At 42.6% G+C, this 23138-nt stretch overlaps 1 protein-coding gene across 1 annotated transcript in view; it reads right to left on the reverse strand.

The window, feature by feature from the left end:
• Positions 1-17515, reverse strand: part of LOC126413201 (adipokinetic hormone/corazonin-related peptide receptor variant I-like) — a 188541-nt gene extending 171026 nt beyond the window's left edge. Inside the window, exon 1 of the mRNA XM_050083097.1 lies at positions 17505-17515. Within this exon, the coding sequence (XP_049939054.1) occupies positions 17505-17515 (11 nt within the window). The remainder of the gene's footprint in view (positions 1-17504) is intronic.
• Positions 17516-23138: the final 5623 nt, after the last annotated feature.

Below are 23138 nucleotides of genomic sequence, written 5' to 3' on the forward strand. Positions count from 1 at the left end.
GCGGTGTACAGGTGGTCACCAAAATATTTTTAATAAAATGTATCCCATATGATATAAGTAAGAGCAGTGTAGGTGGAGACAGTTGTCAGAGAGCTTATATTTTATCTCTAAGAAGCGCAGAGCCACGTATAGGAATTTCTTTTATTCAAGAATGAACTGTTATTTCTCTGTTTCTTCATTTCACGTAAATCTGGGAGGATATACTCTATATTCTAGCCTATGCTGTATTTCCACATACAACATTCGTAGATGCATGCAGATCGTGAGTTGGTTCTAGGGGAAATGAAGCTTTATTCTCGTTGCGCAGGCCTGCTTTACGGTATACAACCACGCAGCCTGGTACGAGACACCTACTTGGATGTGTTTGCAGCGTGAATGCCGTTTCGGGCTACCGTGCTCCCACATTCTAGGATATTTCTCGAATTTCGTACGACAGGTTTCAACGTCAACATTAACAAACGCTATGTCACTGTAACTGTCTTCTCAAGAGCCATCGAATGCAGTTATGAAAAGTATTCTATTCCGTTAAAAAAACTGCTTACTTCAATATCTCTGTTGACACTAACGCTAAAAACATTAACCAAACAGAAACATACGTGCCCCTCGACGCTCTAACATTTGCCCAAAACCGCGTTTCGATATGTGCAACCGTTCATGAACCAAGAGGGCGTTACGTCGTACGTGACTCACCCTGTGTATGTAAGTGTTGAAATGGGTCGTAAGATGTTTTACGTTTCCTCACATTTGATGTATTTTGCATATCTATACATTGATTTTCGTGTTGTGTAGTTAAATATTCAGCACGCCGGCAGCATCTGGAGAAATAATGTGTTGCCTCATTCCTTTATTTATTGGTACGCCCGCTTTCCAGTACCTGTGGTCCCTTTCTGTGATTATGAGTGAATGGAATGAGTGTGTCGTAAAGTTGAATGACTACACAGACAGCCAGAGGATCATGAGTCGCGTAGATCCATTTAAACCTAAATTTGAGCCTAGACTGGACTAAGACAGGAGTCAAAGATATACATCCAGATGGAACTACGTAATGCTGTAGATGTCAGCCCCAACAGTTCCTCTTCCCCCAACGATTGTTTTGAAAGTGAAGCCGTTTCTCGGCGTCCACCATGATGAGCATTCTGCCTTAGTCTTGGTAAGCTGGAAAACTTGGTCTCTTGAACTGTCCTATCTAGCTTGAGGATACAGGCACCGGGATTTATTTACTTGTACAGTCACTTAGTGTTTTCTCTTTGAAATTCATCTATGTTAGAGAAATCAGTCGTGGTCCCTTATTTTGTCCATTTCATTAAATTTTAGTGCAAGAATGCTGTTTGATGGTCATTGCTTAGTACGGGACTGAGCCATCGATCCATGTCGAATTACACAATGCTTTAAGCACTGGCAGTTCGTAGACAGTTACTATTTGGCCAACATTAGCCTGTATTGAAATTCGTGCGAAATTTATCCTCTTGCTAACAATTTTCTTTTTTGAAACTATTAGAGAAGTGTTTTGACCACCATCCGTCATGGTTTCACAAATAATGAGTCAGAGCCTCCTCCACTGTGCAGTACGTTAAAATCTATGTCAAATGACTACCTACATGTTGAGTGTATTATTATCTGGTGACTACTTTTTGATTATTCAAAAAATTTGTCTACGTGCATGTTTCTTTGATATGGCGTTCACCCACCATTCATTGTGTACATCCTTTGATCTGCTTGCTAACAGTACATCTACATCTACATCCATACTTCGCAAGCCACCTGATGGTGTGTGGCGGAGGGTACTTTGTGTACCACTATCGGTTCTCCCTTCTATTCCAGTGTCGTATTGTTCGTGGAAAGAAAGATTTTCGGTATGTCTCTGTGTGCACTCTAATCACTCTGATTTTATCCTCATGGTCTCTTCGCGAGAAATACGTAGGACGGAGCAGTATACTGCTTGACTCATAGGTGAAGGTATGTTCTCGAAACGGCAACAAAAGCCCGTACCGAGCTACTGAGCGTCTCTCCTGCAAAGTCTTCCAATGGAGTTTACCTATCATCTCCATAACGCTTTCGCGATTACTAAATGATCCTGTAACGAAGCGCGCTGCTCTCCGTTGGATCTTCTCTATCTCTTCTATCAACCCTATCTGGTACGGATCCCACAGTAGTCAGTACCTTTTCGTATGAGTGTGTGAGTGATTTTTGTTGTTTTACCCTCTAATGCTGAGGAATTGATGTTGCCAAACCGATGCTATTGCCACCACCGTACCTCACGAACATAAATAATTCTGTTCCAGTTGTAGGACCACGTATTCAAGTACGATTTGATGCACCTCTTGTGTAATGAATGCAAGATGCTAAATATATTTTAAAATTTATTGCTGTCAACTCATTGGTCCTAAGTAATAAATATTCTCAACTGATGATAAAAAATAACTCCGTTTACTATAATAAGGTATTACTAATGCCCATATCATTACTTGTTCCATGCAGATTACTAAACACCATGATATAAACGTACCTGCACCGCTGAGGCAGAGAAGTGAAATACTGAATGAAGAAAGAAATGTGCAGTACAAAAGAACCTAGAGTGGTTTGCAATAACATACCTTCCGTGATATACTCGCGTCAATTCACGTTATCCATTGTGCCAAACCATAATTTAATTAATTTAATTATTCGAGGTAAGTGAACATTACGTATTTATTAATGCACCATCAGCTTGTACAGGAAATATTAGAGCCCCTAATTCAGAATCTGCGCCCAGGAACTTTTCATTAACTTGTGCACGAGTTATTTAATTACAATCCACATAAAATTTTCTAACCCCCCTCCCCACTTTCAGTGTCCTGCCGACATCGAGTTCATTAAAGATTGAGCACAAGCTCGGAATGTTCCAAGGATGGGGAATGAAATCGCCTGTTCCCTTTCAAAGCAACCATCTGCTTATTTGCTTGAAATGACTTAGGGAAATCACAGGAAACCTAGGCCTGGATGGCAAATGTGCACTTGAACCCTCGTTCGGCATTGTACTATTCACTGTCCCACACTAATGTGTTTTTTTATATAGGAAGTCGTGTATGCGTGCGTATGAAATATTTTCAAAGACGGATGTGAATTTATTTTAATATTTAAACTCTACTCAGAGAATGTACGGCAATTTTATTCACACACACACACACACACACACACACACAGACAGACACACACAGCCGGCAGGTGTGGCCGAGCGGTTCTAGGCGCTTCTGTCTGGAACCGCGCTACCGCTACGGTCGCTGGTTCGAATCCTGCCTCGGGCATGGATGTGTGTGTTGCCCTTAGGTTAGTTATGTTTAAGTAGTTCTTAGTTCTAGGGGACTGATGACCCCAGTTGTTAAGTCCCATAGTGCTCAGAGCCATTTTTGAACACACACACACACACACACACACACACACACACACACACACACACACACGCACACAATAGAGACGCCTTCTGCATATTTCCAAATCCGTTACGGCAGTACATGGAAACGGGACAAGAGGATGGATATCACCAGATGGAGAAGTAGTGAACCATATTGACCATGTCGCCATCCAAAAAAGATTCCAGAACAGTATTAAGAATATTAGAACCTTTAGGGCACCGATTTGACACGGACCATATGTTAATCATATCAAAAATGAAAAGAAAATTAAGAAGAAAATAAATATAAATAGAGCGGAAATTACTAGATATAACCTGGCTGAAGAATCTACAAAAGGAAACTTTACCAAGGAAATGGAAAGCAACCTAACAAAAACTAGACTATACAACAGGAAACAACAAGACGTCAGAGCAAAAGGAACACCAGAAGAACAATACTCAGGAAGTACCTTCCAAAGTTATAGGAAAAAGAAAACAACCTAACAAAATTTGGTTTAACAAGAAGTTCCAACAAGAAGTTCTGGAGAGGAGAAATGCGAGAAAAGTGTGGCTTAGAGAAAGGAACAATATGACAATGAACGAAAGATATTACAAAATCCGCCTTGAAACACAACGAACCCAAGGACAAGAGAAAGGGAATAATACAACAATATGATAAAAGAAGCGAAGGATGATTTCAAGTACGACAGAGCGAGGAAGATGTACCAAAACATTAAAATATCTTTGGGTAAATTTACTAAAAGTGAACAGTTGATAAAGGATAAGCATGGGAAAACTCTTACCAACAAGCGTGACATACAAAGAAGATGGAAGACATAGTTTTCACAATTACTCAACTGCAATGATCCACAGTCTTACTACAAATTTGAAGAACCTAATACAGTCGTTGTACAAGTTAGCACCCAATCAGTAAATGAAAAAAACAAGCCATATAGAAATTAAAGAATAACAAGGCTTGTGGGGAAGAGCAGATATACGCTCAGTTATTAAAGGATGGAGGGCCACGACAGGAAGTAGAACTACAATATTTAATAGAAACAATCTGGAAGACAGAAACCATATCTGCAGACTGGAAAACCGCAACTATATACCAGATATTTAAGAAGAATAGTCCCCTTGTGTGCGACAACTATAGAGGAATTGTTTTGCTGGAGGTTAATTATAAAATCCTATCGACGTGCCTGTTAAACAGACTGATCCCATTACTGAAAAGTTAATTGGTGACTACCAGTGCGGTTTCCGCAGAAATAGATCCACATTAGATCATCTTTTCACTCTAAGACAGGTAACTGAAGAGGCGTAGGAATTCAATGCAGATGTACACATATTATTTGTAGATTTCGAAAAGGCCTACAATAGCATACACCGATAAACACTTCTAAATATAATGAAGGAATTTGAAATACCCTCTAACCTAATCATAGTAATTAAAATGAAACTTTACGTCATTGCAATATACCTGTAGGAGAAACAGAAAATTTTAAGGTATTCACTGGACTGAGACAAAGAGACGTCATTTCACTTATTGTAGTTAACCTCGTCTTAGAGAAGATCGATAGAGAATTTAGTAAAACTAATCCACACGGGATCCAAATGCAGGAGATGAATGCTGCTAGACTTGCCTACACAGATGATGTAGCATTAATAAGTAGTTCCAAAACAGAATTAGTCAAGATGATGGAAAATTATTACAAAATTGCTGAGAAAGTAGGATTCCAAGTTAGTGAAGAAAAGACATAATATGAGGGTGAGTCAAATCAAAACCTTAAATTTGCAATAACAAATCGAAATTTCGCGCCGTTATCCTGTAAGTTGGTAAGCGTGCTACAAACAGCGAGCACAATGGCCTGTAGGTGGCAGCATAGAGCAGATGCACACATACCGTCGCAGCATCAGTATAAAGATGGCCGCCACACTTGCGACTTGCATTAGGGAAGAACAGTGTTCTGATATTCGGTTTTTGCGTAGTGAAGGTGTGAAACCTATTGAAATTCATCGACGAATAAAAGTTCACTACGGTGATGCATGTTTGTCACAGTAGCAAATCTACGAATGGAGTGCGCAGTTCGCAAGTGGTGTGACTTCAGTGGAAGATGCTCCTCGTCAGCCGGCCGGAGTGGTCGTGCGGTTCTAGGCGCTGCAGTCTGGAGCCCGGCGACCGCTGCGGTCGCAGGTTCGAATCTTGCCTCGGGCATGGATGTGTGTGATGTCCTTAGGTTAGTTAAGTTTAATTAGTTCTAAGTTCTAGGCGACTGATGACCTCAGAAGTTAAGTCGCATAGTACTCAGAGCCATTTTTTTGCTCCTCGTCCAGGTCAGGCACAACGAGTTGTGACTCCACAGAACATTTCAGCAGTTGAAGCCATAGTGAAGGAAAACCGCCGAGTGACATTGCAGCATGTTTACAGATTAGTCATGGGTCAGCACACCACATTGGGCATGATGTGCTCCAGTTTCAGAAAGTGTCTGCAATATGGGTGCCACGGCAGCTGACACCTGAAATGAAAGAACGACGTGTTGATGCTTTTGACGAACTTCTTCGGCGCTTTGAACGAGAAGGTGATGGCTTCCTTGCAAGAATCGGTACTTGGGACGAAACCTGGGTTCACTTCCACAAACCGAAAATGAAAATAGTGTGCAATGAATGGCGCCATTCCTCATCACCAAAATCAAAGAAGTTTCGAACGGAGCCATCAGCAGGTAAGGTTATGATGACTCTCTTTTGGGACGTAAAAGGCGTAATTTTGGAGCATTACATGCCTAGAGGGACCACTGTCACCAGTGCAACGTACACTGATATCCTAAAAAATCATCTGCGGACTGCAATCAAATCAAAGCGACGTGGATTGCTGTCAGCAGCTGTTCTTTTGCAACATGACAATGCAAGGCCCCACACTGCCAGTACAACAGTTGCAACAATCACAGACCTGCATTTTCAGTGTCTTCCTCATCCACCATACTCACCAGACCTTGCCCCAAGTGATTTCCATATGTCTGGACCACTCATAGACGCAATGGGAGGAAAGAAGTTCCGTTCTGATGAAGAGGTACGCCACGCGGTGCAAGAGTTGTTGCGTGTACTACCAAAGAATTTTTTTCTATAGAAATTTTTGCACTTTTTAAGCACTGGAGGACTTGCATTGAACTTGGGGGAGTTGTGCTGAAAAGTGGTACAGCTTTGTACCACTTCTACACAGTAAATAATATTTAAAAAAATATTTCATTTGACTCACCCTCGTATCTGTTCATAAGTAATAAAAACCAAAGTGATGCGTCTTTGGCTGTAGATGGATTCACTTTCAAAACAGATGACCGTTTCAAGCATTTAAGCAGCCTGTTTAGTAACAATAATGGAATGAATATAGAAGTAGGTACCCGGCTGGCAACAACGAACAAAACACTCTTTAGGTTTATTAAAATCTTACAGAAAAGATCACTTATTCCTAACTTCAAAATCCGCTTATATCAGTCGACCATTATACTAGTACCATTATACGGGTGTGAAGTATTAAAGAAAGATGAAGAAAGACTTTACTATTTGTAAGAAAAATACTAAAATTTTTGGTCCAGTATACGATGAAGATAACGTGGAATGGAGGAAAAGAAAAAATGAAGAACTAAGAGCGCTGTTAAACACGGTAACAACGTAGACGTGGTAAAAATGAGAAAGTAGATCAGGGAAGGCCACATAGCAAGATAGCAAGAATGACAGAATACAGACTACCCAGAAGAGTATTCGGAAAATAGATGGAACGAGAGGAAGAGGAAGACCCAAAAGTAGGTGCAGAGATAACATCTGGGAGGACGCAACTAGGATGAACACGAACACTGAATGGTCAAACAGTGCACTCAACAGAAGGAAATGAAAAAGGCTTGTAGAGCAGGCTTATGAACTATAAGGCCCTTGCAACAGAAACAGATGCTTTTCAGTGACGTGTTTCTGTTTGATGGTCACGTACATTTCTTCATGGTGGAGGTGGAGTAAACAAAAACACACCATTTTATTTGTATTGGATTAAGTTTGTATGTTATTCAATTGAATTGTAGATTATAGCTTCGGTTTTCGATAGAGGTTATCTATTTCTGACAATCAATAATTTTCATGTCTACCTAGACTGCCATCATCCACGTGAAGATTTAATCCAATGACGTGAAATTTTCGTGCCGCGCGATTCTTACCCGTTAGCCCTCACCCAACCTCCGTACTGTTGGTACGAAAAAGATAAAAGAAAAACGCTTTCTAGTTTCTAATATTAAACATTTACTAGTGTAAAAATTAACATTTGTATGTATAAGATGTAAAAGTGCATATTTTACCATCTATTGTGGAGCGAGAAAAATCTACAGTGGTGCGATCAGGTCAAACTCTTTGTAACTATGGTTTGCTTGTCGTGCTTGACTGTAATTGTTGTGTACAAGGCTTCCACAACTGAAATCAGTGTACGTTTTCTCTGAGAAAAGAGTCATTCATATTAGATTGTATCGTATGGGTACATTGAGCCACCAAAGGGAAAACAGTTTTCTTCCAGCAGACAAAGTAGCATTTTTCCTCGTGAGGTATGAGAGTTTTGTATCTTAAATGTATCTCTTGCTTGTGGCTGACTGATGGATGTGTCTATAGCATGATGTCAAGACCGTTCCTCTGTGCGGATGAGAGAAGTGAGAGGATGAATTTCGGTGCTGGCACGTCTTGTACTCGCGTTGAATAGTCTGAAGAGGGTTGTCGAACTTGACGTCCCACTACAATGCTAGGTTAATCACAGTGGTGCATATCCTAACTTTATGTGCGATTGTGGAAAAGTTTTGAATTTATTCTACGAGGCTGGCACATAATCAGGTGCTGGTGAAATTTATGGTACCAACTTTCTTCCCGTTGGCGGTCACTGATAGAGGTTGAAACTTTTTAGCACCATCCAGATTCCAGGCAAATACGGCACCAAGTGCAGGCGTCCATTAGCTACCTCAGTTATGGAGGACAGTTTCAGTCTCTCTGATGATGCAGTACATCGCATTCTCTGTTTCTTATTGCAACGTTATTAATGCCTAATGTAGAACACGAGCTGCTGTTTAAATAAAGATTCTTATATCATCTTTTGATATTACAGTACTCATTAAAATTCCAAGCTGACAACGGTCAGGACGTGTATACGTAAAGGACTGGATCAGGCGAGTCGATTACACGTTCGAAAGAAACTGCTGAATTCTTAAAGTATAGGCCAGCAGGCGGGAAAGTCGAAGCAGGAGTTGGATGGCTCCGCCATGGGCGGGCAGCGGGAACCTCCGTTATAATTCATGTGGACGTGTTGCGAGTTCTCTGGCGGTGACGAACAGCAGCGAAAGCCGGCCAGAGGGGCTGTGTGTGTGTGTGTGTGTGTGTGTGTGTAAGCGCGTGCCCGCATTCGTGGGTGAGTGGGTGTGTGCGGCGCATTCGTGGGTGCGTGGGTGCGTGAATGGGCGGATGGCTGGCTGTGTTTCAGCCGCTGTGACTTCCGCTCGCTGCTCGTCGCACCCCTGACGTCTCCCGAAAGAGAAATTTAGTGCTGCGGCAGGCGCACAGTGGCCTATATTGCGGCTGACGCCTCTGCTGTTTGTCACAGAACTCGTCCGTTCACCGCTTTTTTCCCTGTACCAGTTCGTTAGTGCGGGTTATATAATTTCAGTTTCTGGGGTAAACTGTTACTAGTTTATTTCCGAACTACAGTTTGAGGTTGGCTGTGTTAACGAGGCGAGGCAGAAATCCATAGAAAAATATACATGGTGGGGAAGTTCCGCTATTGTTCACGGTTGGCCCACGTATATGCGATATACTCAATTGCATTGCCTGTACTTTACTTTAGTTGGCGTATCAGGTCATGACATTCCTCGCGAGCAGCCTTATCTTACACAATTATTTTTTTCGCACACACTGGTTTCTATCCGCATTTCATTTTTCTCCTGAAACGCTCAAGAATCTCCAGTGTTCTTCCGTATACAAGAGAAAAATGAACCGCGGATGGAAACCCGCATCCACCGAGGCAACACAGCATTGCATTCATAGGTCCAAGGCCTCTCTACGCAATTAGCTCCGTGTCCCCCACAGGAGATCGTGGCAAACTGTCGTAATAACTGAATAACAAACAACGTTGCCAGACGTTCCCCCTACGGACCGTCTGGGTACAACGTCACGTTTCCTGCGAAGGAGTGACCTAGCGGTTGACTTCGGCGCCTGTAAATTAGACACTCTGCAGCGTCGTTGGGTGTCGTTCCCGGACACGGGGGGGGGGGGGGGGGGGCGGTTCTAGGCGCGCAGTCCGAACCGCGCGACTGCTACAGTCGCAGGTTCGAATCCTGCCTCGGGCATGGATGTGTGTGATGTCCTTAGGTTAGTTAGGTTTAAGTAGTTCTAAGTTCTAGGGGACTGATGACCACAGATGTTAAGTCCCATAGTGCTCAGAGCCATTTGAACCGGACACGGGTTCCTACCCTCAATTTCTTCCTAACGACACCCTTACACCTTCTTGAAATTTGTTTAGTATCGTTCTGTAACTATGTACACTGTCTGACCGAAAACAGGAAGTACGCAAAAGACGTGGTCACCAGACATTCCAGGCCGAGACAGTTTGTGCTTTACGGACAGAGGAAGCGACCAAACAGTAGACTTCCTACACTCGGTTCGACATGTATCCTTGGAAATAAACAATTTCCCACGTGTTATGGTGCTCTTAGGCCGCGCCGAATGGACGGATCTGGACTTCCCATTATAGTCAAGTGGGTAATCCAGCCATGCCATATTGTGACCCCACTGTTTACTACAATATATGCTATTTGCGCAGTATAACAGTCCTACACACTGGTATCACATGTGGATCACGATTGTTGCCGTATGTGCTGCATAAACCGAAATTTCGTGCTATAGTAAATACACTTCCCAGAGCCATACAATCCAGCATTGTGTAAAGTCGTCTGTAAGATGATACGGCTGACTTATAGGTTCTGGGGACGTAATCATAATATTTATTTGTTTTTGATGAATTTATTTGATCAGTCAAGATGAAAACCTTCTTCCTCCCACTTGCAGAAAACTTCATTGATCTCTGTAGTACATGAACAGTTTGCAATAATAATAATAATAATAATAATACCAATATCATTTCATTACAATATGAAAGATTTCACTGAAAGATTTAAGTGTTCGTTTCTCCCGCGCACTTTTCGAGAGTGGAACGGTAGAGAAGTAGCTTAAAGCTGGTTCGACGAACCCTCTGCCAGGCACTCAATTGTGAATTGCAGAGTGATCATGTACATGTAAATGGAGACGTAGCTGTATGTTTAGCAATTGATTATACAGGGTGAGTCACTAACTATTGCCACCTAGAATAACTTCGCAAGTATGATAGTAGCTGAAAAGTTTGTGGGGCAAATGTTGCATGGGACAACGGGGGCCATAATATGACGTTAGTTTTTTGTTGTTAGGTGAAGTCTCTTCATAGTAGTGCTCAAGTTGATAGCGTTCGAGTTTCGTAAGAGAAACCTGTATGAGGCGACGGTTCGCCTAGCGCTCAGCCTTATTTTTCGTAACACGAGTATAAATTCTGTGATATTTGAAAAATTTTCACCTACACTATTCGTTCTTACTACATTAGCTACGTCTCACCCCTACGCAGGTTGACTGCCTAAATGTCTGCAGCTGTGTGCAAAGTAGTTCCGAGCAGCTTACCCGATTGCATGTATATGGGATTTATCAAATCACGACAGGCATACATTTTCAGGAAAACTCTATGCGTTTCTTCGTTTACTTGTCGATAGTTTCAAATGTGTTTGGTCTAATAATTAAATTTAATTAATACAGTAAGTAGTCAAATAACATGAAATTCACTAAAACTTGATGCAAATACATGTGGCTTTTGTGGTAACAACGTTCGATACCACACTCGTTAGGGGTTGCAGTTATCGACCGCAGTCCGTACTAGTATCGCTGGACCGCGAGTCGAGACTAGCGCCGCTCCGCGGCTTGCAACAAGTCTCTAGCGTGCACTCGTCCACTCTTGCTCGGAACGTCAAGTAGGAAAGTAATATAACCTTCAGCCGATAGGAAGCAACCTAACAAGGCGCTTAGTTAAAATATGGCCTATGTGATGCCTCTATAGCTCTCTGTTTGTAATTATATTCCTCCTGACTATGAAGACTCCTGTACCACCAGTTAAGTACAATATATTATTTTTACCAAAGACTTCTAATTATTTTAGTCGTTGTAGACCCAGACCATGCAGCCAGCTCCTTATAGACTTCACTGACAAGATCTGTATGTCTCTATTTAGCATTGGCCACCAGTCATTCTCATTGGCGACTATTCGTTCGTCGTCATCATAACAGTTTTTTAAAACGTATTGTCTCTAAAAGTCATATAAATTAAATAATATGACCAGTGATGAAAAAAATATAGATTAAAAATGAAGTCTGAGTAGGAGTCTAACATTCGCCGCATAGACATTTGTCTTACGAAACTCGAACGCTAACGACCTTTTCTTTTTAATCGCCTGTGGACAGGAGAAGGAAACTACACTAAAGATTCATTGTAAGAATCCTAAGGAAATGCAATCCGAAAACAAATGAAGCAGGTTACAGTACGCTTGTTCGCCCTCTGCTTGAATACTGCTCAGCAGTGTGGGATCCGTACCAGATAGGGTTGATAGAAGAGATAGAGAATATCCAACGGAGAGCAGCGCGCTTCGTTACAGGATCATTTAGTAATCGCGAAAGCGTTACGGAGATGATAGATAAACTCCAGTGGAAGACTCTGCAGGAGAGACGCTCAGTAGCTCGGTACCGACTTTTGTTCAACTTTCGAGAACATACCTTCACCGAAGAGTCAAGCAGTATATTTCTCCCTCCTACGTATATCTCGCGAAGAAACCATGAGGATAAAATCAGAGAGATTAGAGCCCACACAGAAGCATACCGACAATCCTTCTTTCCACGAACAATACGAGACTGGAATAGAAGGGATGACCGATAGAGGTACTCAAGGTACCCTCCGCCACACAGCGTCAGGTGGCTTGCGGGGTATGAATGTAGATGTAGATGTAGATTCACTAGCATCCGCCACTTATGTCCTACGGGAAAATAAAAGAAAAAGAACTGCACCTCTTCAAGTGCTGGTGCCTATCTATTCCTATCCCAGATATAGGGTAGCCTAGAAAGAAAGTAGGAACAGTGAACGCACAGAGGAGCGACGAAAAAAAGGCTTTTTTATTTTGTTATTTCATTCTTTTTTGTTTTACGTTTATTTTTAATTTATTTTATATTTTTTACTTTTCTTACCAGAATTCCAGGAGTCGCTCGTGACTTCTGATAATCGAACATCCAAACGTCTCTTCCTGAAATTTTTAAAGGAGATACCATTCGTAGTTCGCTCAGAGCGTCAGGTCGGCAAAACAAGCATCGGTATCTCATATCCTGGACGTTCCAGCCGGAAAGCGGATCATGAAAGGCGCTCCATAGGAAATTGGAAAAGAACTGTTAGTATCTGCGGTTACGAACGAGGGCAGAGTGTCGATCATTAAGGTACGTCCAATAACCCGGTTCCGACTTCTCGTCGGGGCCAAAAAGGTAGCGGACCGTATGGCCGCGTACCGAATTCGCAGAGTTAGTGTTTGTTACGAGGTAATGAATCACATCTGGAAATAAAAGCTTCAGGAAAGTGATCTGAGCAGATGTCTGTCGGGTAAGGAAAGCCAAGATGCGGTGCGCGAGCCTCCAGACGTCTGACGACGGACCACATGAGAATCTGTGGACGTCTGTGTCGTCCACACCACAGTGAACACGTAGTAGTGTGTCAGCGAGACAGATGCGGTGCAAATGAAACTGGTTAACCTGTTCGCCATCGGCAGTGATATACCAGACGGATTGGACGTCCACTTGACCACCATGAGCTCTAACGTCTGGCACTTAGGCTCAGATATATAAATCACACAATACACGCATAAAACTTCTCTTGCGATTTTTTGGGATTGCCAGAGTAGTGCACCGTACTACTTGCACATTATGTTGTGATAATGGCCTACTAAAGGTGTACAAAGTGGAAAGTAAATGTGTGATCCCAACGTCGTGGCCTCCCCTTGTGAATAGTTTGTTCTACAGTCACACGGAAGAAATGGAGAAAGATATGATGTTACGCGTAGGTATATCAAAAACGCTCGACGTATCCGATCTGGTATTGCAGTAATGTCATGGAGGCACGTGTCTGATATGTGAGCGGAGGTGTTGGGGCAGCAGCGATCGAGAAACTCATGATGGAATTCACGTCGCCTCTCTGGCCGCATCCACCCCAACTGAGCTCCGAAAACTGACACTTTGTTCCGTTATCAGTGCGACTGACGGCTCGTCCATTAGACAGCTCGATCTAGCAGATTTCTGGCATTTACTATCAGAAAAGATACACGCAAATACAAACCTCAGTAACTTATTGCTGATGCATTGTTCTGCACGTTATTAGCGTTCATTTTTTAAGATTAGAAGCAGAAGATCGAAAGTGATAAAATTAGTGATTTCGTTTGTTAATAAACAGTTGGAAAACGTACGAGGGTTGCAAATTAAATAGTGGCAACTATTTATTCACAATAGATACAAAAGAGTTACAAGTTATCTCCTGTTACTCTCCTTCAAAATAGTCACCAGCGTTGTGTAGAACCCGTTGCCAGCGATTTGGAAGGCATAGTATACCGTTAGCAAAGCCTGTTCTGTTGATGGTGCGAATGGAGAGGTCTGCTGCCTCTCGAATCTCTGGAACAGTTCTGAAGCGAATGCCACCGTCAATGTGCAGTATCACTATTCGTTCTTGGAGCATCACCTGCGACCAGCTTTGCGAAAGAAGCGGCGACACTTTCCGCACAACCCACCCATCACGTTGCACGACAATGCGCGGAAGCAAGCTGTGGCTGCTCTGTTCGGTCGATGGGACTGAGATGTATGTACCATCCACCATACTCCCCCGACGTAAGTCCTTGTGACTTTGATTTGAGTCCGAAGATGAAGGAAGGCACTAGACTGGCTCTGCTAACGGTGTACGACGCCTTCCACATCGGTGGCAACGGGTTCTACAAAACGCTGGTGACTACTTTGAAGGACAGTAACAGGCGCAAACATGTAACTCTTTTGTATCGGTCGTGAATAAATAGTTGCCATTATTTAAGTTCCAACCGTAGTATTAGTCACAGCAACACAGGAGGAGTTGCCATATATGTCAAAAGTTATCATTGTGCAAAAAGTATAGAAACAAAAAAGTTTTGTGTAGAGAAACATATAGAAGCATGTGCCTGTGAGCTTAAATTAAATAAAGGCACATTTATAATTGTAACTGTATATAGGTCCCCATCAGGAAATTTTCATCTATTTCTGAAAAATTTGGACTCCTTGTTGTGCTATCTGTCAGACAGGGGGAAGCAAATTATTATTTGTGGGGACTTCAATGTAGATTCTCTGAAAGAGGGTAATAGGAAAAATGACCTTGAAGTATTACTCGGTTCTTTCAATTTGACACCCGTTATTGATTTTCCTACTCGGGTGGTAAAGGATAGCAGCTCACTGATAGATAACTTCTTTATAGACCAAGATAAGTTTAACCAGATAAATGCTCAGCCTGTTGAGAATGGTCTTTCTGATCATGGTGCACAGCTAGTTACAATATATGACATAGCTCCATTCATCAATACTAAACAGTCCTCCAAAGTAGTACGTTCAGTCAACGATTTAACAATTGCAAATTTCAGGGAAAGCCTACAGCAGATAGACTGGGATGCGGTGTACCATGAACCTGATGCCAATTTAAAATATAATTTATTTCATGACATTTTTGTAAATGCATTTGAAAACTGCTTCCCCAAGAAAATAGTTAAATATACTCGTAAGAAACCTTGTAACAAACCATGGCTTACTAAGGGTATAAAAATATCTTGTAACCGGAAAAGGGAAATGTATCTGACAGCAAGAAAGAGTAGTGACCCGGAAACTATCAAAAATTATAAAAACTACTGTGTTATATTAAGAAAAGTTATTAAAAAATCCAGGAGTATGTGTATCATGTCTGAAATCAGCAACTCTGATAATAAAATTAAAACAATTTGGAATATTATTAAAAGAGAAACAGGTCAACCAAGAGCAGAGGAAGACAGTATTACCATCAAATTGAATGAAAACTTTACGAACAAAAAGTCAGAAGTTGAAAATATTTTTAATAATCATTTTCTAAATGTTGTGGATATAGTAGGATTCAGGTGTTCATTAGAAGATGCTAGGCTGTTAATGGAAGAGGCCATACCTATGCAATTTGATACAATTGAAATCTCACCCACTTCTCCCTCTGAAATTAGGAAAATAATAAACTTGCTTAAAAGCAAAAACTCACATGGGATTGACGGCATTTCCAGCAAAATACTAAAAGCTTGTTCTCAACAGATAAGTAAGATTCTCAGCCACCTGTGTAATAGCTCTCTGGAACAGGGCATTTTCCCTGATAGACTGAAATATGCTATTGTTATACCTTTGCATAAAAAGGGTGATAGATCTGATGTCAACAATTACTGTCCAATCTCCCTTCTAACAGCTTTATCCAAAATTTTTGAGAAAGTAATGTATTCAAGAATAGCTTCACATATCTGTAAAAATGAAGTACTAACAAAATGTCAGTTTGGTTTCCAGAAAGGTTTTTCAACAGAAAATGCCATATATGCTTTCACCAGTCAAATTTTGAATGATCTGAATAACCGAACACCACCCATTGGGATTTTTTGTGATCTCTCAAAGGCTTTTGATTGTGTAAATCATGAAATTCTGCTAGACAAGCTCAAGTATTGTGGCATGAGTGGGACAGTGCACAAATGGTTTAATTCGTACCTAACTGGAGGAGTGCAGAAAGTTGAAATAAGTAGTTCTCGTAACATGCAAAGATCAGCACATTCCTCAAACTGGGGAACTATCAAGAATGGGGTTCCACAAGGGTCAGTCTTGGGTCCTTTGTTGTTCTTAATATATATTAATGACTTGCCATTCTATATTCATGAAGAGGCAAAGTTAGTTCTCTTTGCTGATGATACAAGTATAGTAATCACGCCTGACAAACAAGAATTAACTGATGAAATTGTCAATACTGTCTTTCAGAAAATTACTAAGTGGTTCCTTGTAAACGGACTCTCACTGAATTTTGATAAGACACAGTACATACAGTTCCGTACAGTGAATGGTATGACACCATTAATAAATATAGACCTTAATCAGAAGCATATAGCTAAGGTAGAATATTCCAAATTTTTAGGTGTGTCCATTGATGAGAGATTAAATTGGAAGAAACACATTGATGATCTGCTGAAACGTTTGAGTTCAGCTACTTATGCAATAAGGGTCATTGCAAATTTTGGTGATAAACATCTTAGTAGATTAGCTTACTACGCCTATTTTCACTCATTGCTTTCATATGGCATCATATTTTGGGGTAATTCATCACTGAGGAATAAAGTATTTATTGCACAAAAGCGTGTAATCAGAATAATAGCTGGAGTCCACCCAAGATCATCCTGCAGACATTTATTTAAGGATCTAGGGATATTCACAGTAGCTTCTCAGTATATATATTCTCTTATGAAATTTGTTATTAACAACCAAACCCAATTCAAAAGTAATAGCAGTGTGCATAACTACAATACTAGGAGAAAGGATGATCTTCACTATTCAAGATTAAATCTAACTTTGGCACAGAAAGGGGTGAATTATACTGGCACTAAAGTCTTTGGTCACTTACCAAATAGTATCAAAAGTCTGACAGATAACCAACAAGTATTTAAGAAGAAATTAAAAGAATTTCTGAATGACAACTCCTTCTACTCCATAGAGGAATTTTTAGATATAAATTAAGGAAAAAAAAGAAAAAAAAGAAAAAAATAAAAAAAAATAAAGTTGGTATATTAACTTAAGTATGTTGTTAAATTAACCTAATTATGTCATGTATTGGAAAATTTGACTCGTTCCGCATCATTACGAAATATCGTATTCATGATGCATGGAACTAGTATTAATCTAGTCTAATCTAATCTAATCACCATTACGACATTAGTTCCTAATTTGTAGAAAGTCTGAGTACTTACCACGTGCCCATATCACGCAGTATAGAGCAAGTGCAAGGACAGTATACCTTCTCGGCAAATATACAAGGACGAACAGTGTGGTACAGTGTAACACAACGCAATTGCGTAACGTGATTTATTTCTTATTTTAATATAGTGAAAAGCTGTCATTGCAAAAATCATTTTAGAACACAAATGGAAAGAAGAAATTAGTGAAGGAATGGGGTTGACATAAAAGTTGCTGCTGATCAGGCAGTAACTCACTAATTTAAAAAGGAACAATAAAGAAAATAGTTCTCAATTACTTGTATTAACTTTCAGAGGGTCATGGTAGCTTTTATGTAATGAATAACTGTACGTCTGATAACCTTAGGGCAGCTTCTGTATTTTATAGTGTCTAAACAGTTCGATGCAATGTTCCCTCGGACATGGATACATATCCGTAGGAACAGACACTACTGGCAATTGACAGCCATATAGGTACTGGGACAATGGAAGTTTGGGGTGGTCCTGGAGGCGGGGTTGGATTGCCAATGGACGTTGTGCGTCTCGGACTTCTGATTTTTGTTCCTGCCGTGGAGCTTCGCGTGCATGCAGTTGTTTGTTTCCTGTAAATGAGTGCTTACGCTTTCGATCTACAGTGAGATAATTTACTAAACTATACGAAAAAACGTAAGTTAGTTACAAACTATAACGTGCACACACTTTATTCAACATTTAAACGTCACTGCAGATATTCAGATCTAGGTTATGACATGTTCGATTTGCCTGCCATCATTAGCGATGACTCGGAAGTCGAAAAGTGGCGTCAAATGAAAAGGTTTTGCAATGCGGCGGCCGAATTCCCCCCGATTTGGGCCTCCCGGTCATCAACGCCATACGATCATTTCATTTTATTTCATTAGCGATGAACTGGCGCAGACAAATAGCGAAATTTTACATGACCCGCTGAAGAGTTGCAACACTGATGCTGTCGATATCCTGAATGGCTGTATTCAGCTCAGAAATGGTTTTGGTGTTATTGCTGTACACCTTGTCTTTAATATAGACCCACAAAAAGGGGTGGCATGTGTTCAGATCCCGACAATATGGCGGCCAATCGGGACCCATGCCAGTGGCCTCTAGGTACCCCAGAGCCGGAATGCGGTCCCCAAAGTGCACCTCCAGGTCATCACTCTCCTGCTTCGATGGGCACGAGCTCTGTCTTGCGTGAACCTCATCTTGTTGAAATCAGGGTCACTTTGGATAATGGGGATGAAATCACCTTCCAAAACCTTCACGTGCCGTTCGATAGTCACCATGCCATAAAGGAAAATCGCACCGATTATTCCGTGACTGGACACTGCACACCACACAGTCACCCGTTGAGGGTGAAGAGATTTGTCGATCGTGAAATGCGGATTCTCAGTCCTCAAATACGCCAGGTTTGCTTATTGATGAACCCATTAAAATAAAAGTGGGCTTCGTCGCCAACTCAAACAATGTTCATATCAAAGTACTGTTCATCAATACTGTTGGCGAAACACAACCGCTGTTCCATGGCTCTGTGGCCTAATGGCTGATGTGTTGTATGGGAAGAACTGCAGATCTTCAACAACAATATGTCGCAGTATCTCCCGGCTGATTCCCATATATTGTGCAGCTCGCCTCATCGATATCCTGGAACTGGCTTGAAACACAGTGCATTTTCTCTCGACGTTTTCAGGCGTTTTCACCTTTTTTGGAAGACCGATGTTGCCAAAACTGTCATTACGAATACTAACAGTTCTTTCAAACTTGTGAATCAAATACTTGATTGTTACGACACTTGGACAGGTTGTCTTCACCTTGAACTCGCTCGCAAACTTCCTTTGAGCCGCAGAGGGGCTCTCACTGCTCGCACAGTAGGTCTTCACCAGCGCTATACGCTCAGGCACGCTGTACCGCGACATTTTCAAGTGGAAATGGCCGACTACTACAAGGCGCGTGTTCATGCTCATACTAATTCCCATCATGCTCTGCGGCCAGCCGTGCAGTGTGAACATCCTAGCGCTAACTGTTCAGAAGTTGTGACGATTTTAGTTCATGTAGCTCCACAACTGTCATCCTGTAGAAGGGCTTATCTGCAGCCACAGTCTACCAACAAGATCAGCTTTAATAATGAACCTGCTTGACCGAAGGCATATGAAGTAGAACGAATTATAGGAGAAAAAATTAAAATTGGACCACAAGATATCACTGTAAGCCGGACGGAGTGGCCGAGTGGTTGTAGGCGCTTCAGTCTGGAAACGCGCGACCGCTACGGCTGCAGGTTAGAATCCTGCCTCGGGCATGGATGTATGTGATGTCCTTAGGTTAGTTAGGTTTAAGTAGTTCTAAGTTCTAGGGGACTGATGGCCACAGATGTTAAGTCCCATAGTGCTCAGAGCCATTTTATGACTGTAATCCACTTCCCTATAACAATCAGTGTGATCTACGTCAAACCTATCAGTGACACGCTGTGTGACAAGTTTATCCACGATGTTGGTAAACATTTTTGGAAAGCAGTGATCAATAAATTGTTATATTTTGACTAAAGTTCAGTCTTGATCACGTCATGTATGTTTTAATGATACAGGTGACCGGTTTCGGTTCTTTTTACAAAACCATCATCAGACCCTAAAGGAGCCAGGGTCTGATGATGGTTTTGTAAAAAGAACCGAAACCGGTCACCTGTATCATTAAAACATACATGACGTGATCAAGACTGAACTTTAGTCAAAAAATTTATCCACGATGATAGCAGGCCAGGCAGAGTAAACATGGTGCTGAGCTGCAGCGACATATTGCATGTACGATTTGTTTGAAGTGGGGCAACAGTGATACAAGGAGCTGCAGCATTGCTCTAAGTTATTGCGATGTATGAGGCAAGGCAGTAGGCCAGAGCCGGGAGTGGCGATGTGTAATTAGTTGACGTATGGGAATTTCCGCTGCCATTGTTTCTGTCTCTCTCTGACACAATGTCAGAAGCGAGAAGAAAAAGCGGTATAAAGAATCAGGCACTTTTAGCTTGAGGGGCGTGTGCCACGTCAGTCGAGAGTCGGTTCAGGTCTGTGCTGGTCTACACTTATAGGGGTCAGTGTGGCAGTGATGTAAATATTCTGTGTAAACCTTTACTGTACTTTGTTTCTATGTACTTGTTCGGGCTGTATTCCACCACTGGGCGACAACACCGAAGCGGGACGGATCGGCAGCCGGGTACTTGGAGATTGCACGGTCTGCCAGAAGGAGGGCAGCGACAGTGGTCTGCAGGGGGTCCACGATGGGTTACGTTCGCTTCCCACCTGGCGTGCTGGGGTTGAGGCGCGGTGTACGCTGCGGGAGGCGTGGCAGCCTCGCACCAGCGCCAGGGAAGGTGGCGGGTGTTGCCATCTGGCAAGCACCACTAGCGGTCTTGTCCTGGGAGCAGCAGTGGCCAAGGGCCACGGGAGACCAGTTCAACCACCTTCGTCTCACGGTCAGACAGAGCAGGCCAAACAGGGACGAGGGCGGCGAGGACCAGGGACTGCAGCAGTCTCCGGAATCGCGGTCAGTTATGCGACGCAAGACGCGACGCATTGGCGGGCGGCGACCAGATAGAGCACGGCCGGCTTCCAGCTGAGCGGCCTTGATGACGGCAGCAGCGGTGTCGGCATAACAGGGAGTTGCTGAGACGGTCCGACTTGCGGAACAGCGCGTGGGCGGCACGCCGACGTTACGCTTCTGTAAACTAGCTGAATAAAGGAATACTTCTGAATACGTCTGTATCACTCTGCACTGCCCCTGGGCGCTATTGAACTTGCTTGGCCTCCTGACGAGAAACGGTGGGGTAGGCCCAGGATTCAGCTCTGCCAACCGGAGTCCCAGGTTTGATCATCGACGGGCCGAAAAAAAAAAAAAAAAACATTCTGACGGCCATATCAAAGCGGTAGCCACCGATCAGTGTGGCTTGGCTTCGATTAAGAACTATACAGTTTGCCATATGAGGTTCTAGCTGACATCTTGGTTACCACACTACAACCTTAGGGTACGATTCTTAGTCACATAGCATAAAAATGGAAGAACTTAATGATGTAGCCGGTACTTAATGGGGTGCAACAAATACAGATCGAGCTATCAAAACATGTGGCATCTTATCTCACAATTGGAGGCTGCAGAGCGATATTTATGATGGTCAGACGAAAATTTGCTCAGCTTGTGGTCAGGAAGGTCTTGTCGAGTCAACATGTCTCAAGTGGAGAATTACACAAGCACCGACAGGTGAAGCTGGAGCAACACTTACGACAACGTCTCTCCCTCTCAAATTTGCAAATGTGTTCCGGAAAGATGCTCCACTGAACAGTTCCGTCAAAGAGCCAATGACGGCGGATGATGACATGGGCATTGTGACAGCGGTGACACTCCCCCGCTGAGCAGAAGTGACCGATACCAACACTACAGACACCGGAAGAGAAAATTTGTCATCGACAGTCGAATGGTGCCAGTAGCTGTCTTCGTCTCAAACTCCATTGGCGACAGAGACACACGACCACTTTCGGATGCAGAAATGCACACGCATAAGCAACTATACGCGAAAAGGCACAACAAACGACGCCTCACTCCGTCGAACGACTGTTAAATACGTACACAGGACTACGACTTACACAGGGTACGTAGACTTCACGTCCAGAACACCACCGTCTCCACAGCAGCATATGTAAAGCGCGAGCTGAAAATCTCGACAACGCAAAGCTACCAGGAGTCCGTTGCCAATATGAAGCAGCAGAAGAGACGACACAGAGAAATGGGGCTGGAAAAACTCGGCCGACGCATTGGGCTATTGATTGTGAACGGGATCCCATGATGGTAACAACAGACAACACGACGGGGAAGGCACCCTTCTGAAGTCACACTTACAACCAACGACGGCGCACAGGATGAAGACACGTAAGTTGCCAGCACATCAGTCGGGGTAAGCTCTCATGACCGGTACACATGTGACGGAACCATGACAAGCGTATCCATGAGCGTTGAAGGTGCTACACATTCCTCCGATAGATCAAAACCAATATTCATCGCTGCCAGGTGCACCTAATCTGAAGGCACAAGCATATCGTTCTCATTCCGCACTATCGGTACCATGTCATCTGCACATGATTTGCACTTAACTGTGCATCCTCGCGAAGTCAGTCCTGTGAAGTGGTGACGAAGGCCGCAGAGTAAGGGATCGAGGGTTAGTGCATTTAATATTGTAGATAAGGGACATCGTTGTCTGACCTACTTCGCTGCGGTAACAGATTCCGCCGTCCGTCCGTTGACGAGTACTTTGGAGAAGGCGTTGCGCTAGGACTTGTGCAAGATAGGTATGGCTCACTCTATCAGAGTCTTGATCAAAAGCTATCGACGCTAGTGCGGCACGTGTTTTCTAGATCGATCAGATCACGGTCTTTTACTAAGCGCCGTCTGAATTTTGTTATCTCGCCGAGTGACATGTGACATAGCGAGATCACTTGGCGCAATGACTTTCGAAGGTGCTGCTAATAATGTGGTGAATATTTTAAAATGGCAGTTAAGAAGCGTCAGTGGCCGTTAGTGCCGTATCTGTGTGCCACCAGAGGGTTTGTATATTGTGATAATCAGCCATCCAGAAAAACCGGCGGTAAGAGTCTCCAGGAGACA

The sequence above is a fragment of the Schistocerca serialis genome, chromosome 7 (genome assembly GCF_023864345.2).
Source record: "Schistocerca serialis cubense isolate TAMUIC-IGC-003099 chromosome 7, iqSchSeri2.2, whole genome shotgun sequence".
NCBI lineage: Eukaryota > Metazoa > Arthropoda > Insecta > Orthoptera > Acrididae > Schistocerca > Schistocerca serialis.